The sequence below is a fragment of the Lates calcarifer genome, linkage group LG14 (genome assembly GCF_001640805.2).
Source record: "Lates calcarifer isolate ASB-BC8 linkage group LG14, TLL_Latcal_v3, whole genome shotgun sequence".
In the NCBI taxonomy this organism is placed as follows: domain Eukaryota; kingdom Metazoa; phylum Chordata; class Actinopteri; family Centropomidae; genus Lates; species Lates calcarifer.
The window spans coordinates 7824255-7842884 of NC_066846.1; the positions used below are offsets into that span (position 1 = coordinate 7824255).

At 42.8% G+C, this 18630-nt stretch overlaps 1 protein-coding gene across 1 annotated transcript in view; it reads left to right on the forward strand.

Moving 5' to 3' along the window:
- rbpjb (recombination signal binding protein for immunoglobulin kappa J region b) overlaps nucleotides 1–18630 on the forward strand; it is a 45170-nt gene that overhangs the window by 21317 nt on the left and 5223 nt on the right. The window contains exons 2-10 of the mRNA XM_018704416.2: nucleotides 4562–4600; nucleotides 11445–11540; nucleotides 14570–14735; nucleotides 14900–15074; nucleotides 15916–16053; nucleotides 16395–16507; nucleotides 17071–17211; nucleotides 17602–17757; nucleotides 17874–17977. Coding sequence (XP_018559932.1) covers nucleotides 4562–4600; nucleotides 11445–11540; nucleotides 14570–14735; nucleotides 14900–15074; nucleotides 15916–16053; nucleotides 16395–16507; nucleotides 17071–17211; nucleotides 17602–17757; nucleotides 17874–17977 — 1128 coding nt within the window. The remainder of the gene's footprint in view (nucleotides 1–4561; nucleotides 4601–11444; nucleotides 11541–14569; nucleotides 14736–14899; nucleotides 15075–15915; nucleotides 16054–16394; nucleotides 16508–17070; nucleotides 17212–17601; nucleotides 17758–17873; nucleotides 17978–18630) is intronic.

An 18630-nucleotide genomic window follows, 5' to 3' on the forward strand; every position in this document is an offset into this window, starting at 1 on the left:
TGAACTCTTCCACAAAAAATGGCGCTTCACTGCAACCGAGCCTACCCGAAGAAGTGCAGATGCAGCAGTCGGCGTGTCTCTCCTTTTGCCTTTGCAACTCTACCTTTTGCGGTTTCCTGTCTTTGGTCGTCTCTTCTTGTTGGTGTTTGTGTTTCGAGTGAGTGTGAGTGTGTTTTAAAATGAGCTTGCAAAAGGTGATAGGAAACGTGGACCGTGGTTTTTCAGAGAAGTCGCAAACCCAACTCTTTAACACATCTGACCGCCCTCACAGTTTGTCTGTGCTCCACTTCTTCACATCAATTTTGATGTGTGCGTACTGTGCGGTAAATGGAAACATAAAATCATGCACTCTTACAAAAAATATGAGGCTTTTGCTTAGATTTTGTTATGATAGGTGTTTCAGATTGTTTTAAAAATGGCAAGTAAATGCTGCCAGGACCGATTCATCTTTCTTGTGTGGAGACATGGCTTCTTGTGCCTTCTTGCACTCATATATCCACCACTAAATCCTTGCACTTCATCTCTGCGTAGATCCCTCTCTCTGTCTACTCCTTCTTGCCTCTCCTCGCCTGTAATCTCACCCCACACTTCCCCCTGCAGTATCCCTTCCTCCATCGCTCGCTGTTTGCAGCCGAGGATAGGTTTAGAAGGGGGAGATGGGGGGAGGAAGGGGGAGGGAGAAGAGAGCCGTCTGGAATCCATTAGCCAGTTGAGGCATCAGTGTTTCACTGTGGGAACCTTATTGATTGCCCTCCTTTATAATTATTCCACCTCCACTCCCTCCTTCTGGCTCTTGCACCAATCATGTTTTCAGTTTCTCTTGCTTCCTCTTGCCCTTTATCCTCTCCCCCCCTTTTTCCCTCTTTCCCTTGCTTTTTTTTTTGGCATTTTCATCCCTCTGTTTGTGTTTGCGTGTTTCTTTTTTAAATTTCATGCTGTGCCTGCCAAAACCTCCGACCAACCGAGCGACACACTGTGTGTTTATTGGATGGCATGTTAGATGTATTGACATACTTATTAGCAGAATGCAAAGCGACCACATCCTACACAAGGAGAAAATCTGACTGACTCATACTGTATCCAGATGCACACACACCCCCCTCTATACAGTCACCTCTGCAGAGTGCATACATACCTCCTCTTTGTGCTAGCCATGTGCTATAAGCTGGGTGTTTGCTGTAGTTGTGTAATAGACACTGATGAGCAAACAAACCTACGTGCGTTGAAGGAACATTAAAGTGATGCTCAGGAATGCGTCATCTATGTATGTATTGTCACAAAACTGCAGCGTGTTTGATCATGATGGGAATCTCATGTTTTGATTTACAGTTGCAACAATTTATTAATCGATTGACAAGAAATTAATCAGCAATTATTTTGATTGTCATTTTCTTGCTTCTCAGATACTATGATTTCATACATGATACTAAACTGAATCTTTCGGTCGTACTAAACGAAACATTCAAAGATGTCACCGTGGTTTGTGTGAAACTATAATGGCCACCGTCAAAATAACCAGCTCATTGATTGATCATGAAAATAAATGTTAGTCACAGCTTTTGTTCAGTTCAACTCTGATTCTGTATCACAATTCAAATTCAAAACAATAAAAGAACTGGCACCATGTTCTGGCTCTTATACCACCGCACTGTGTGCCAAAACGTTTGCTCATGTTTCTAATCCACCAACTTGCAAAAACGAAACTAACTAGTCTTGATGAAAAAGAAAGATAGCAGAGAAAGTGTGTGGGAGTGTGACACTTTTTTTGAAATTTGAAAATTTAACAGCATTAATGAGACTATTAAGACTAATTATTTGGATCAGTGTATGTGCATAGTGAGCCAAGGCCTCGAGATGAAAGAGAGACCTGCAGAGAGGAAGAGGCAAGAAGTTTCTGTTGAATTTGATACTCACTTTTTTTGTTGTACTTTTCACCTTTGTATTCTCCTTTCCTGTGCTTCTATCAGTGGCTTAGACACAGGCTTTGGTCACATTGTCTGTACTAGATTTTCACATGCATATTTTTTTAGTTAAATTCTAGCTGAGTCAATTTGCACATTAATAAAACAAAGAAATTAAGTGATTTATGTTTCAATGATATTATGAGGGAGGAAAATGAGAAAATGTAATGACTTCTTAAAAAGATTGTATTTTGTTGGCAAATTTCACACTTTTCTTGGATACAGTGTTGCTAGTGCTTTGGCCCTGCTTTATTGTCTCTTTTTATTGCTCTGTAATGACGTTTGCAGGGATTTTTTTTTATTACCTTTGATGAATATTTTGTGTAATTTGTGCCCTTCCATCTTCGTGGTGTTTCTGTCACTGAGGAAACTGTTCAAAGAATGAAGACCAGGTTGTTTTACTTGTAAGATGTTGCACACGTCAGTGGTTTACCATCAAAAAAAGGTAGTTGACCGTAAAATACTCATCCTCAGCTCTGACATGTTGTGAATTTACAACCTTTTTCTGCACAACTGTTGCCTGTGGTTTCCTTGTTATATACAATCTGTGAATAAGCGGTCTCAGATTTGACTCAGCCACAGTTTACTGATTCATCAGGTTGCCAGCAGGCTGAATTATACTGTAAAGCAACAGTATGCAACTATGTTACATCAAAATAACAACTTCATCATTTTGATGGTACATTGACTTGCAGCAGGAAGAATGGTGCACTTGTTCTTGCACTGTGTGACTTGGGTTGAGTTGGTACGATGTGCCTTGAGAAGTGTATAACTTTACAGCACTGTGGTCAATCAGATTAGCCAAATGCTAACTTGATGTAAGCGTACAGTTACAGGTTTGTACTGAGATGATGATTTTGTTTGAGCGATTGATGGACTTTGAGCTTTTGAGGGACATGAGCAGTTAGCATCTGGGTGATACCAGTACCTTTAACTGCTCGGACTTGGGGCTGAACCGAATTTAACGGGCCAGTGTCTTGTATTTACCACCTGTGGCTGTAGAGGCCACCGTTGCTGCTGCTCGGCAAAACTTACGTAGTTTTGTTTTAAGTTGTCAACCTTTAGGAGAGAATCTTTATGGTAACTGAATGTATGTGATGCCTGTCATAATACTGGAGATAAATGATTAACCAACTGTAATGAAGATATGACGCTCAAAAGGGTACAAGATCCAGAATTGAGGGGAAAAGATGTGACAGAGTAGTTGTAGTAGGTCTTGAAATGAGCTGTTATGCGTGTGTCATCCTCCCATTTTTGGAGATAACGTGATATACATCATCCCTTGCTTTCTTTTAGATCTTAAAGTGTGTCAGGGGCCTCAGACCAGCCCTGCAAAACACTTTTACTGTCAAATAGGTTGAGTTAATTACTTAGCGGAAAAGTTGAACTGCGTTTCCTGTGTGTCATGTGGAGAAGATTTACACCATGGACCTGCAGCAGAGTTATTTAGAGAAGAGATGAATGAATTTTTTTGCTAAATGTCTTAGTTCATTTACGAGCAGGAGAAAAAAGCCATCAAGTCCCATTATTTTACCAAAAAAAGTATTTGCCCTTGATATAACTGTACTGTCAATAGCGCTGCCTCGCTATTAGACAAAATGAAAAAGTTAGGCGTGTGTCATGTCAGTGTTTCTTACTTTGCCTCTAAATTTAATTTCTCCACATCAGTGTGGCTGTATACAAGTTTAAGATTAATTAGTTTTCTTGTTACAAAAGATTTACTCCACCCATTGTTCATTTGTAAATCATTGTGACGTGATGAAATTAGTGCAGTACCTCACGTCTTTTAGAATACAGGAACATTTACTGTGTTACATCCCAGCCGTCTACCAATGCCATGTTGCCTCAGACCAAGTGAAATTCACTATTATGCACCATTGAACTGGAAGCCGCGTCCGGAAATTATCAAGTCAGATGCGCTCCTCCCATTTTTACAATTCAGATCAACACACATGAAGCCTGAGAGCTGTTACTGTAGTATATGTTACATTTTTATTAGTGTTGTGCCATTAATGGATTTAGTATCAAAGTCAAACAATGAGGTCTATATACATCCTCACCACAGCTACAGTTTATTCAGCATTTAAAGCTGAAGGTTGTAAAAACCTAGATAACCAAGATAAGTGTGTGTAACTGTCCTCTGAGCGCTCAGTCAAGTCCACACCTTATAGCTGGGGTTCATGTGGTTTGCCGAGTTGTAGATTTTGCTTTTGCACATGAGTTCCTGAAATATACTAGTACTGCTGACTATTAGGTTCAGAGAAATCTGAAACAGAGGAGATTTTTCTGTTGATGCACAACCTGTTTTGACATGTCATTGACAAGAATTAATTTGAATAAAGTTCAGTGTTTGTGCTCCTGCTTTAACCTGCCCACGGCCATGAAAACAAGAAGATACACATCCTGTCACTTGCCTCTGTTTGAGCACGGTGCCACTACAACACTGTCAAGGCCACAGTGTATGTGTGTGTGTTTGTGTGTGTGTGTGTGTGCGTGTGTTTGTATACGTGCACCATTGTGTAATGCAGTGTTTACTCTGTGTGTGTTTGTGGTTGATAACCAGCCCACTCATGTTTTTCTCTCACTTTGTGTCTTTGCAGGAAGTTCGGGGAGCGCCCTCAGCCACAGCGCCTAACGAGGTGAGTGTGTGCTCTCTCTCACACACACACACACACACACACACACACACGTGCACACAGCACCATCTCCCCTTAAAACCATATGTGTTGTCATGGTGGTATTTACCTTTGAGTAGGTTAGAGGCATTCTTGTAAATACAGTAATTCAAGAACAACACATCTCACCTTTTAAATAAATGAGTTCACTGCAAACACCTCACTTTTCAGAACCGCTGAATAATTAGAATATTGAGAAATTGATAGCATAATACCTGTAATTACCAGTCAAAACAAAAAGGTGTGGATCTTTTTCTATCAATTTGTCACCTTCAAAAAGCTGCAACACATCTGCATATATGTGCTAATCGGGAAAAAAAGCACAAAGGCATAAACTCTTGGCCAACAAGTCGCCATTGGGGAACTTAGGGGATCATTACTGGTGGTGATTTCCAAAAGTGGTGATGCAGATTAAGTTTGATATGCATCTGTAAAAACCACAGAACAAATATAGCACCGATTGGCTGCATGTTGTTGCACCATGACAACAAGTTGATCGAAGAAACAACACTGTTTGAGTAGTTTTCCTGCGTGATTGTCCACACGCTTGCCATTGGACAGCTGTTATCTGTTGACCCCTGCCGTATTACGTCATAGTTGTTATGCTGTTGATTGTTTATTCGTTAGAGCTCTGTAGTTTCTCACTCTAAAGTCCTGCGAGACGTGCTTTAATATGTTTGTGCTGAAATGAACTCTGTGTCTCGCAATTGTTTGTAGAGAAACAAGCCAGAAAGGCAATAATTCACCCTTTCTGAGGACTCGCAGTCTAAACTTGCACTCCGCATGCACTGTGCTGTGCATTCAGCACAGCTTGGACCAGCAGCGCTGCAAGTTTTTGATTATTCTGTTCCTCTTATGTTTGTTCCAAGTCATTTGGAGCAACATTTGGGTGAACAGAGAATGTTGATGGATGTTGTGGCTTACTTCTGGAGGTTTGTGTGTGTGTGTGTGTGTGTGTGTGTGTGTGTGTGTGTGTGTGTGCATCTGCACTTGTTTGCTTGTTGGTGTTTCTCTTTGTTACTGGGAGCGGGCACGGGTTTGCCTGTGCACTCGTGTGTGTACGCATGTGCGCCTCGTTTTTTTTTTGTTTTTTTTTGCGCGTGGCACTCAGCGGGGAAAATGAGGGGTTGCATGTTGCCTGGAACAGCCGAGCTTGGTTTTGGAAAAAAAGGGGCCCCAGCACCTTTTGATGTGTCCCCCTCTTCATTCATGTGCTGCCAGTCCGCTGGCTTGCACTGGCCCCTCCATTTGTGTGATGGTTTCGATGGCCAGAAATATGATGGACACAAAGCACTCTTTACCCAGTAGCAGAAAGGCACAACTTCTTCAGCGTGTGTGGTTTTATACCCCTGTGCATCATGGTGTTTTGCTCTTTGTGTTAGTCCGTATAAATCTGTGTCCTCATGTCCGCATGTTCACTCACACCCACTTCCCCCCCCCCTCCCTTCCTGCAGCTACAGCAGCCCCACTTTTTTCTGTCAGGCAGCGGCGCAGACAGCTAAAATAGCGCACCGTCCTGCAGGGGCTTTTTAGGGCAGCTAAAGCTCTGGGTCCTGCAGGGCCGCCCTGTCAGGAAGGCTACTCGACTGGAAATACAATACATGACACACATACACTTAGAAATGAGCACGCGCAGGACACACACACACTTGCTTGCATACACACATCTCAGATTCAGACAGATACACATGCACAAAACCTACACACAAAACCCAACACAACACATGAGCATACAGGCTTGGATAAAGCTGCCTCCTCTGTTAGGGGGAGCCGCCCCTTCAAGGGCTTATTCTCCCAAACAAGGGAGGAAGGGCCAGCTCTGCAGAATCCATCGCCTCAGATGGAAACGCTCAATAGAGACCTTTTTTTTTTAGTTATCTGCTTCTTTGTCTAAAACTCTTAAATTCAGACTGAGATAAAACCACAATGACAATTGATCTGGCTCAGGCTGTTGTTCAGTCTGAAATCGCATGCTTGCATTTACATTTTTTTTGTTCTTGAATTATTTTCTTTTGCAGGGTTTCCCTCTTTTCTTATTGATAAGAGGTGCGTAGTTGGTTCTCACAAAATCAGTTTAATCTGCCATTCAGCTTTCACTGTATTGAAATTCTAAACATTTGTTTGTTTTTCCCCTCGTTGGCTGTTGATGCTGTGGGCTATTAAACAACCCACACTGCGACAGAGCGTACCGGTCTTTGTTTTTGTGTTGTTTTTAGGTAGTAAGATATCAGAGCTGATCTAGTAAAAGTTGCTGCAAGATCCTGTAGCTTTAGGCAACTTCCTATCAGTGTTTTTTTAAGAGGTTCACAAGGGCCTTCCGGAGGTCAGATTTCAAAAACACTGAACGGGCACTTGTCTGCTGGTCACTTCATAAATGGAGAATACCTTTTTTAATGAAGGTTGAGTCAGCCTGAAGTGGCTGATTGTGAATGTCTTAACCCAAGCCTGACACGACGGATGTGTGTAATCTACCTTTTGTGATGCACAAAGGCGCACACTAATTGCAGTCTGATCATCTTAATTGAGCTATTTCACAGCACACGTGTGTATTAGTATGCCTCGCCACTCTGTCTGCCCGTGTGTGTGTGTGTGTGTGTGTGTGTGTGTGCGCATTCACAGGGGGGTCTTGTGACTGTCCCACTCTGCCGTAGACACTGTGGCAGATGTACAGGACAGATGCCTGTCTGCTCCGCTGCATCTGTAGCCTGGCTTAACCTAGCCCCTCCTCACACACACACACACACACACACACACACACACACACACACACAAATTCGCCCGACCCCCATAGTGCCTGCTGTTTGAAAATGTCTCTTTTTCTAAATCTGTCTGGCACATTTTTGTCTCGCTTCTCGAGCATTTCCTTTTTTGTTTTGTTTGTTATGTTTATATCTCACTCTAGATCTCTTCTCTCGCTCAATTCATGCCTCGGCCGTCCCTCCTTCTTCTCTTTTTTCTTCACAAACAAATTGTCTCAATCTAAATTCAGCCCAACAAAACTGAACCTGCCACTTAGATGAAGTTCTCATATCATTTGCTCGTTGTCTAACTCTTTGTCTGACACTTGCTCTGTGTGGTTGTTTGCTCCTCTGCTTTGCCGGTTCAGTTCCTTTTCTCTTTTACTACCTCCATGCTGCCTGTATGGCTTGAACAAGTGTATATGTGTCTTATTAGTTCAGCGTAAGAGGCAGTTAAACAGCTGCCATCTATTTCACAAATCTGCCTGGATTGCAGCGGCTGTTAAACCACTAACCTTTCAGATAAAAAGTGTTTTTTTTTTTTTTGGTTTGTTTTTCTCTGCACGGCTACATTGTCATCGCTTGTCCCTGGTTGCGTGTGCTTTTATATTACATGTGGATGTGGCTTTGTGTGTGTGTATGTCTGATTCAGTCAAGATTGCAGTGGCCATTACCCTCACTTCCTGTCTCTGATGAAATCTGATGAAATAAGGTATTGGTTTGTCAGTTTGTACTATTTTGTCAATCTGACTCCAGATATATTTGTATTTTGAGTGTTTTCCTTTATCCTGTCCTTATGTTTTACACATATTTGTATTCTTTTTTTTATATAGATGCATGTGCGTGTCTGAATTTTCATCAGCCTGTTTGTCTGCACGCTACTCTCACATAGGAAGTTAAGCCGTGCACTGGTCACTGTCTCTCTCACTTCTCCTTCCCGTCTTCAGCTCTCAGGAAGAGACCTAATCTCTAGCTAAGAGTGTGCGTGTGCCTGTGTTTCAGTATGTGTAAGAGATGGGCGATTAGTCAGATGTCTCCGTTGTACCGTTGAGTGTCACCGATCCCTGCTATCATCATGAGGTTTTTTTTAGGGGGGTGTCACTGGGTGTGTCATTGCCATTAAGTCCTGGTTAAGTAATTGTTTTTCCCCTCTTTTGCATAGGCTTTAATCTCTTGAAATCTTGATTATGCCATGTTTTCCCCCATCTCTTTTAGATCTACAGAAAAAAAATCCCCACTGTATGACATTGTTGCGTGTATTTTGTGTCTGCTTTGTCCAGTATTTTATTTTTACACCGGGTGAAACATTCAAACCCAAGATCGCATGTTTTCCATGGCTGCAGTGTTACATCCGATGGAAATATTTCCAATGTCTTGTGCATCATTTTTATACACATTTCCCTAAAATCCATCCTGACATATTTGGTATCTTTGTAAACCTTGGGTTCCCCACTAGAATTTAATATAAAATCCTGTGGGTTTGAACAATGCTTGGCTACAAAACACAAGTTTGTAATGATGGACCCACCACTGGGTTCGTGCTATTCATTGGATCACAGGCTATACTGTTTCATTTGATTATTGCCACATGTGGGGCATCTTGGTTATCTAGTCAGAGGTTATTTTGGTGAACTGTGAAGTAAATATAGATGATTAAGAGGACACTGCAGATGACAGTACATAAAAGCCGCTGTGTGTGAAAGTTTTATCATAATGGCGAAACACATCTTTCGTGACAGGGAATGGTCTTTCCCCAGCTCAGCCACAGTGGTCTGGAAAGGTTTGGTGAACACTGAAACAGTGTTAACCACAAGCCAAAGCTGTCGCACACAACCTACCCGACACCAGGGTGAGATTTTGGTGTCATAAAGTAACCATGTGGCACTCACTGTCGTGACTGTAAAATGACATTGATGATGAAGCTGGAGGCGTGTGTATGATTCAATGAGATTTTGGAAATATACTTTTGATATAAATAACAGCAGTTATTGTTCCCTATAACGGAAGATGACTTTTAATTCTGTTTCATGCTTTTTTTTTTGTTCAGTCAGCTGTCTAAAACCCAAAGATCTTTAGTTTAATTTGTCACATAAGTCAAAGAAAAACATCATATCCTCATAACCGGGCATCATGAGCTTGATGAAATTAAAAAATAACTCCATCAAGGTGACCTATCAGTAAAGATACACGCCATACAATCATGCTATCCCCAGTTTGGCTGTACTTTGTTGATTGTCACACCTCTGTGTCCTCATGTTTCCTGTTTTATTGCTATCTAATAAAGCAGGAATGTGAGAAAAATGTTAATCATTGTATATACAGATAATCACCATGAACCATGCTTAAGAAAGTTCTTCTTCTTGTGTGTGTGTGTGTGTGTGTGTGTGTGTGTGTTTTCTTGGTGTTGCTTTATCTGTGACATCACCCTACCTGTAAAAAGACCAGCAGGTCAACAAGTCATCAGAGGTGTTCGGTGACATGTGCCCTGCAGGCCTGACATCAGCAGGTTTTGACTGAGGGCTCTCCATATAATCAATCAGAGCAATGAGCGTGTGTGTGCGTGAGAGAGAGAGTGAGAGAGAGTGCATTTGAGGGACAACACTGGTGTGAGTGTATGGTTCATTGAAGCCCCAGAGGATTGTCATGCCACTTAATGTAAACAAAAGAAAAATGAAGTTGCTTAAACACGTCCACGTATTTAAGTCAAAAGTGTTTTAATCAAACCACAGGAGTTTGGTCGAGGTTGTGTGTGCACCTTCTTCCTGGCCTGATATAATTTTCTCCATGTGGCGGTTAGATGGGATCAGATTGCATCGGATCAGTTAAATGGCCTCAAATGTTTGGAATTCTAGGATCGTACCTCCGTCATGTTCAGTTACAGCTGCCGGCGATGGGTAATTTAGAAAATACTGAATAAACAAGAGCATGATTTGGTGTTGCTGTGAGAGGCAAATATTCCGAAAAATAATTGTCTCATCGCACAACAAAGCGAGAAATAAAACATTTCCCGGGCCATTATGAAATGGATAAACCACAATCCCTCTCAGCCTTCCTCCTCCTCTGCCCCCCCTCCAACCACCACCCACACACCCACACACACACACACACACACAGTGAGGGGCCCCTTGCTTTTCATAACAAAGACCCTGTCTAACCCGAGCGTGCGGCCCAGTATTGCGTGGCAGAGTGGAAAGCTGTGTGTGTGTGTGTGTGTGTGTGCGTGCGTGTGCGTGTGTGAGTGGGAAGCCCTTTGAGCACCCCAGCGTGTCAGGTGTCACTGACATCTGTGCATGTGCGTGGACTCGGTCAGAGTGTGTTAATGTCCATACGTGTGATGTGTCTTAATTGTGCATCGAAGTCTGATCTTTGACCCCCCACCCCCCACCCCCCACTCCCCACCTGCCCCCCCACACACGTTTTTTCATCGCAGCCCAACATTTGCTCTGCTGCTCTCCTGAATATTAAAATCATTTTCGGCCTGTTTGTGTAAAGGAGGTGGGGAGCTGTCGGGGAGGTGGGAGGGTTTGGCGGAGTTGACAGAAGTAATTGGAGCGCGGACCTTGCAACATTTTGACACGAGATGAGGAATCTTTGCTGGTGAGCTCAGCTCTGTTGTTTTAGTTTTTTCAGCTCTGGTGTTTTCTCCCTCCCCCCTCTCTCTCTCTCTCTTTCTCTGCCTTTTTCGTCTTCTCCCCAATGTTCCTTTCCCTTGCCTCCTCACTGTCCCTCTGAGCTGGTCATTAACGGTTCAGCCCACCCCCACCTCAAATGGACCCAGCTGGGGGAAGAACATAGCTTTCTGGCCAGCAGGCCGTGCAGGCTCTGAGGCGCTCCAGAGGTCATTGCGTCCGAGTGTACTGTACGTGTGTGTGCGTTTCTAAATGTTCTCATTCCATACCTCACACTTTTTTTTCCACACTAAAATGTTGTCTTTTTAAACCTGCAGGATGATACGACCCCAGAGGTTTCAGTACACTCAGTATCGCTTCACCTCATCTGCCGAGTCTCCAAATGACCTTTTATTGAACCTCTCTCTCTCTCTTCGCCCCCCTCCTTTTTTCATCTTTCAGAGAAGCGATGAGGAATTACCTGAAGGAGCGAGGTGACCAAACTGTCATGATCCTGCACGCAAAAGTTGCACAGAAATCCTATGGCAATGAGAAAAGGTGAGTTGAATATAAACAGCAGATTCTTCGCTTGTGCCAGTCGTTTATCAAGGTTCCCTCAGACTTAATAAACCTTGGAAAAAACACAATTTTACAAGTACATCTGATCTCCCTGCACCACTTTTCCATCTAAGATTAACACTGCACACCTGTAAGACTGATTGATTATGTGTCTTAAAGGAATAGTTCTGAATTTCTTGCTGAGAGTTCGACAAGAAGATTGATACCACTCTCATTTCTGTATGGTAAATATGAAACCACAATATGCAGCTGCTTAGCTTAGCTTAGCTTAGCTTAAAGACTGGAAACAGAGAGAAAGCACCAACCTGGCTCTGTCCAAAACCAACAAAATCCAACATGTTGTATCTCATTTGTTTAATTTGCACAAGTGCAAAAACAAGTTGTGGTTTCGCGGGTTGTTACGTGCCTGATTTTTCCACCTGTTCCCAGTCGTAATGCTAAGCTAAACTAACAAGATGCTGGCTGTGACCTTATATTGACATGGTGGGTGTGTGATGTTCTACTTTGTGTAACTTTGTATTATGTGTCCAGTTTGTTTTGTTCAGTTCTTTCACTGTGTGTGTTTTACGTGTGCCCTGACGAGGGACTGCAAACGGAAATTAGCCTTAAGCTAATTCTGTTACAGTACATCAATACTGTAACAGGGTTAGCTTAAATGGTAACATTTATTAATGTTCAGTATAATACATGGATCCTTTTAGTATCTCTTTATTATCTAACTTTGACTGTGTCGTGCCACTTTGTTGTTTTAACCATCGTCTAACATCACATGTGGTCATGTGTCAATATTTTATTTTGTGCGCTGTTTAATAAGCCCTGTCCTTTTGTTTAATACACTGGCTGCACACAGCTGCACCCTGGAGGCTTATTAGCATCACCTAAAAACAAACAACTTGGCCTTGTCCTTTAGTCCTTGTCTACCTTTGAGAGGTGGACTCCTTCGTTGCGAGAATTTATGGGCAGGTTACTCGGAGGGGTGGGGGGGTCAGGGTAAGAAGTGAATGAAAAACACACATTCCAGTGTGTGGGTATCTTGACCCACTCTGACCTCCCATATCAACAGAGGTCAGAGGAGGAAATGAGCGACGACCTCCTGCACGAGGCCACGCTCAGGTGAAGGCCGCAGAGAGATGGAAGGAAGGGCAGCAGGGAGAGGGAAATAGGAGTGATGGGAGTAAGGGAGTTAAAAGGCTCCGGGGGCAGTGTCCTGGTAAAAACCATGGAGAGTTTAGGCATAAGAGGTCAAAGAGGAGAGCACTCAGGTCACAGAGGTTCACCAGGCAATGTAACTCATTGCCATCTTGCTTCGTCATAATTTCCATGCAATGCCTCTTGACAGATTATAAAGTTCAAAGATGACTACAAGGTGATCACTGGCTGTCGCAACCTCTTCTCTTTTTTCTCTCTCTCTCTTCTGCTCTCTTGAACTTGTCCTCTCTTCCTCAAACTCTTCCTGTAACTCTGCTCTCACCTTTCTACCTCTCACTCTTGAACTTTTTATAGCTTTCCTCCTCCCACCCCCCACTTCCACCTCTTGCTCATTTTGCAACTCTCTTCAAGCTCTCCATCCTCTGCCTGTTTTCTTGGCCCGAGCCTCAGCGCTGCTTGCGATCTCATCAGGCCTATCTCTTGGTAAATCAGATGTTGCGAGCCAACTCGGAGACACCTCAGAGAGTTGGAGCAGAACAGGAGAGAAAGACGGAGGGAGAGAGGTTGAGACTGAGATGAATTCCTCAGATTATTATTTTTATTTTTTTATCGATGTCTTGTCCAGTTAAAGTGACACTGGTGAGGCGAATAGCATCCGGAGGAGCCACTCAAACACTCTTGTCACACATGCATGCTTGTACAGGATCAGCTATCAGTGTTTGTGGTTTGCGAGTTGCTCAGTGACATGCCAGTGCAGGGCTTAAATATGGGTGTTCAGTTCAAACCAAAATATCTGTAATCAATCGGCCATCCGGCCGCACCATAGACAAGTGTCTGAATGAGACTTCTAAGGAAGTCCCATAGGGGTTTCTTCTGTATCGTAGTCACCATATCCAGACAGGTCTCTGCCTCTGTATGCATATTAATGTTTCAACATCCAGTGTGTGTGTGTGTGTGTGTGTGTGTGTGTGTGTGTGTGTCTGTGTCTGTGTCTGTCTCGCACCTCTGATTATGTCTGTCTGTACTGTAACAAGGGAGCCCGAGAAAGTGGGTGCATCGAGAATGCAAATGTGCCCGTCTCCTTTTTTTTCTAGCTGCCTTGTTCTGTGTCTGTGCTTTTTATAGGAGGTGAAAGTAGACAAACACCCACAGAGACAGACACTTGGTGTTGCGAAATAGGTCGCTTTCCAGTTCCACACTGACGCACATAAATTTATTTGAAGTTCGAGGGTTCACAGATGAGTTGGTTTTCACATTTAACAAGACCAAAGTCGGCCTTTTCTTCTATGGGGTTCTATTCTTGATATATAAGTATTTCAAGGGAGAAGAGCAGTTTTAAAATGGAAAAAAGTTGCCTTTCATTTGTTAGAAGTTAGAAGCTCATTTATGTTTCTCAACATATCATTTCCACACTGGACTGATCATGGTAACATCTGTTAAATCAGGCTCGACAGCTTGAGGAAAGAGGGTTCATTTGAATTGTACATAACAGTATAATGATGAAAGTTTCTGTCCTGTTTAAGCTTGGTGCAGGTCTGCCCTCTTGTGGTGTAAATTAAGAGATGCACATTGTTCAGTTTGTTCTATTTAAAGAGGTGTAAAACTCACTCATATTCACATTTAAGTTATTTTCTCGTTCATTGGTTCACTGATTTGGGAACACACTTATATTTACAGTAATAGCTGAGTGATTATCTTCAGGACAAACACCAACATTTGGTATCTCATGTGGGATGTACTCAGCTGCTCAGGTGGCTTCTGAATACCTTTTAAATACCTAAACCTGTCAAGTAATTATCACGGATGGTAAAGAAGCGATTGGAGCTCATGGAGTCATAAATATTTGTCCCTTCGTCCAGGTTCTTCTGCCCTCCCCCCTGCGTTTACCTGATGGGCAGTGGCTGGAAGAAAAAGAAGGAGCAGATGGAGCGAGACGGCTGCTCCGAGCAGGAGTCGCAGCCGTGTGCTTTCATCGGCATCGGCAACAGCGACCAAGAAATGCAACAGCTTAACTTAGAGGGAAAGGTAACGACGACAATGGTGACAAACTTGTAACGTATCATTTAAGCGTGTCAAAAAGTTTGGATGGAAATATGAGCTGTGTGTGTGTGTGTGAAAGTCACTTGTTAAGAGAAGAAGCCGTCTAATCTCTAAGATTCTCCCGCTCTCTTCCTTTCATTTCCTCCCAGAATTATTGCACAGCCAAAACCTTGTACATATCCGACTCCGACAAGAGAAAGCACTTCATGTTGTCTGTCAAGATGTTCTACGGTAACAGCGCTGACATCGGTGTCTTCCTCAGCAAGAGGATCAAAGTCATCTCCAAGCCCTCCAAAAAGAAGCAGTCCCTCAAAAACGCTGACTGTAAGTTTGTTTAAAGCACATTTTTACCAGCTGTCCCTGTATCGGAGTGTGACCACAAGTTTCAGTGTGTGTTGACAGTGCACTAAACTCTTAAATGCGGTGGTCCATGGTATCTATTATGATTAAACGCTGGGTATATTCTTTATGTAAAAACCGTGTGTCGACTGTCAGCTATTGCAAAAGATTTCAACTCTAACAACAGTAACATGGAGGGAAACAGGATGTGATTTTATGTTCACTTAGCTGCACCAGCATTTAACAAACGCTCATGTTAAGTTTATGGTTAAGGTTATAGCAAGAATATCAATGGGAGCCTAATTTAAGAAGGATGGTGTCTGGATAACAGAGATAACAAAAATCAAAGGATAAAAAGAGGAAAAAACTTGAACCGAAAACTAATGTTTATTCTAAAATTAAAGTCATGAATTTAAATAGATGCACTTCAGTCTTGTTTTAGTTTCATGTGTTAGATTCTGTCACTTCTTTACTTTCATTAATCTTTGAAAAATGTTTTAATCTTGATTTTCACATTTAAGAAACTATTTTTTTCTTCAGAAAGGGGCTGAATTAATAAGTTATAATAATCTGTGCTATTATTATTATTATTATTTCCAACCACTAGAGGGCAGTGTAGCTTCATATGAATGTCTGGTAACCCAGTTATGTCACTTGTAGCACACCTGTCCTGAACACCTCACCTCCTCTGCTAAGATTTCATGTCTAATTCCTCGCCTCTTATCACACTGCTAACACAGCTGACCTGAGAGCAGCACGTCATGTTTGGCTCATTATGTAACCCGCCCTGGCCTCTGTGTGTCTGTGCCTGTGTGTGTGTTCGCAGTGTGCATCGCATCAGGGACGAAGGTGGCACTGTTCAACCGGCTGCGGTCCCAAACGGTCAGCACACGCTATCTCCACGTGGAGGGCGGCAACTTTCACGCCAGCTCTCAGCAGTGGGGCGCCTTCTACATCCACCTGTGTAGGTTAAACAGCCTGAGCGCAGACGCTGTGCAGAGAAATAACTGAATGTATTTAGAAAAGCTTCAAATCATACAGAGGTTCAACATGAGTAAAGTGAGGAAAATCTGATGTGGTTTGACAGCTTGTCATTTTCTCTTCATGTCTCTCTCTCGCTCTGTGTTCACTGTAAATGTAAAACCATGCTGTAATGTAGTAATTAGACAGCTGATTCATCACTGACAAAGAAAGTGATTGATTGACTGAATGTGGGTTTGAATGTATGCGAACGGTTGAGGTTCGTGGGCGGCTTCCTGCGGCACTGATTTCTCCTCGCCCGCATTGTGCTCATTGTGTTTTCAGTGGATGACGAGGAGTCAGAAGGAGAAGAGTTCACTGTGAGAGACGGTTACATCCACTACGGCCAGACAGTCAAGCTGGTTTGCTCTGTCACCGGCATGGCTCTGCCCAGACTGGTAAATGAAACACATCATTTGAGATTAGACAGATCCAGCAGAAAGAGAAGCTTTAATGTTCCCAGTGGGGAAGTTGACTCATTACTGCAGCAGCAAAGAGAATAAAATAAAGCAAAAAAATCATTTGTGTTTAAAAGAATAGTCACCAACTTTGTCGCCCTAAAGGAATAGTTGACAATTTTGAGGAATTTTTGTGCAGGTCTATTTCCTGTCCCCCTTTTTACCCAAAAAATGTTGAACTAGTCCTTTAACAAAGGGCAACATGAAGACCTTTGTTTATCTAAAGAATGTTGTCCTGATGATGTTAGTTATCTATCTAGTTATTAATGATTTGAATAAGCAGCTACTGCCGTCCTTCTATCCACCCATCTTTCTTTATCTTCTCTACTTTTCCTCCTTTTTTTCTTCACTTCATTCCTTCCTTTCCTTCCAAATCAGGTGACTTTCTTTAATCCTTTAATACAGTTTTCCCTCTGACATATCCCCTCCCTGCACCTTCTGTTCATCCCTCCATCTCCCCTTCCAGACGGCTAACGCATCCCGCTCTCTCTCCTCCCTCCCAGATCATCCGTAAGGTGGACAAGCAGACGGCGTTGCTGGACGCAGACGACCCCGTCTCCCAGCTCCACAAGTGTGCCTTCTACCTGAAGGACACAGAACGCATGTACCTGTGCCTTTCCCAAGAAAGGATCATCCAGTTTCAAGTCAGTGTCTCACCCCGAAAACACTCTCACACTCTCTGCCGTCTGTACACTTGTACGCCTTAATTCAGGGTCAAGGCCAGTTCTGGCTCAGATCAAGTCAATCTTGCACTGTTCGCAGATGATTGAAGATGATTGCTTCAGCACGCCGAAATAGACAGTGATCTCTGTACCTTTGAGTGGACAGAATTGGAAGTGAATTTGAGCTCAGTCCAGTTTCCTTTGTCTTTATTACACTCAGTGGGGATGAGTTGTTAAGTCAAAGAGTGACATTTGATTGCTGTTCTGAAGAGAGTAGTCTTGATTGGGTGTAATTGTTGGTGGTTATCTCTGTGGCTGATGTGCACTGTAGTTCATATCTCCCCCATTTCCACCCCCACCTTCTTCTGCCAGGCCACTCCATGCCCAAAGGAACCAAACAAGGAGATGATCAACGACGGCGCCTCCTGGACAATCATCAGCACAGACAAGGCCGAATACACTTTCTACGAGGGCATGGGCCCTGTCCACTCGCCTGTCACCCCCGTGCCTGTGGTAGAGAGCTTACAGGTACACAGACCAGACCAGTTTGGAAACAGAATACCTTAGAAAAGATGCAGTCCAATTTGTGTGGGTCACAGTGCGTCATACCAGGAGGTTTACCACGTTATCTTCTTCGTCTGCAGCTAAACGGTGGTGGAGATGTCGCCATGTTGGAGCTGACAGGACAGAACTTCACTCCAAATCTTCGGGTGTGGTTTGGCGATGTTGAGGCTGAGACCATGTACAGGTGTGCCTTTTTGCTCCCGTTTCATTCTTCCTAGAGGCTATCTAAGACTCAGGTTGACTAATCATGGTGTATTCTACAGTGTAATTTACCAGGTTACTTGAATGCCTCTTTTCCATTTATTGTGCAAAATGAGATCCACTGTCTCCACCAGAGAAACCACTGTGGTCAGTTTATTTCCTTCCATTAGCATACAAATTGTCCATTACAACTAATTTAAGGATTTATTAGATCTTAGAGAAAATGATGAGCTTTAATAACTTAATAACGTATTATAATCAAAATGATAAAGGCTTTCAAAATGCTCTCTGTCAGACTTAATGCTGCAGACAGTATGAATGCCTAATGGAACAGTCGCCTAATGTACGTAATAAATACTCATCTCAACTTTAGTGATGTAGCTGGTGCCTAATCATGTGAGTCAAACTGTATAATCCTCATTCTGCTTCTTCTTCAGACCTGTGTGTTTTTTTTTCCAAAATGAGCCAAAAGCTTTTTAAGAACCAAGATACTTCAAAGTTTCACTCTTGTAAAATACTGTTACCTTGGCTTTTCCTCTGTCCTGCTGAGTTACAGACGGATTAGATTTTATGTGTTTGTCAGAACCACCCACCAAGCATTAAGAACACCACAGTGACCACTGTCAGTGACACAGT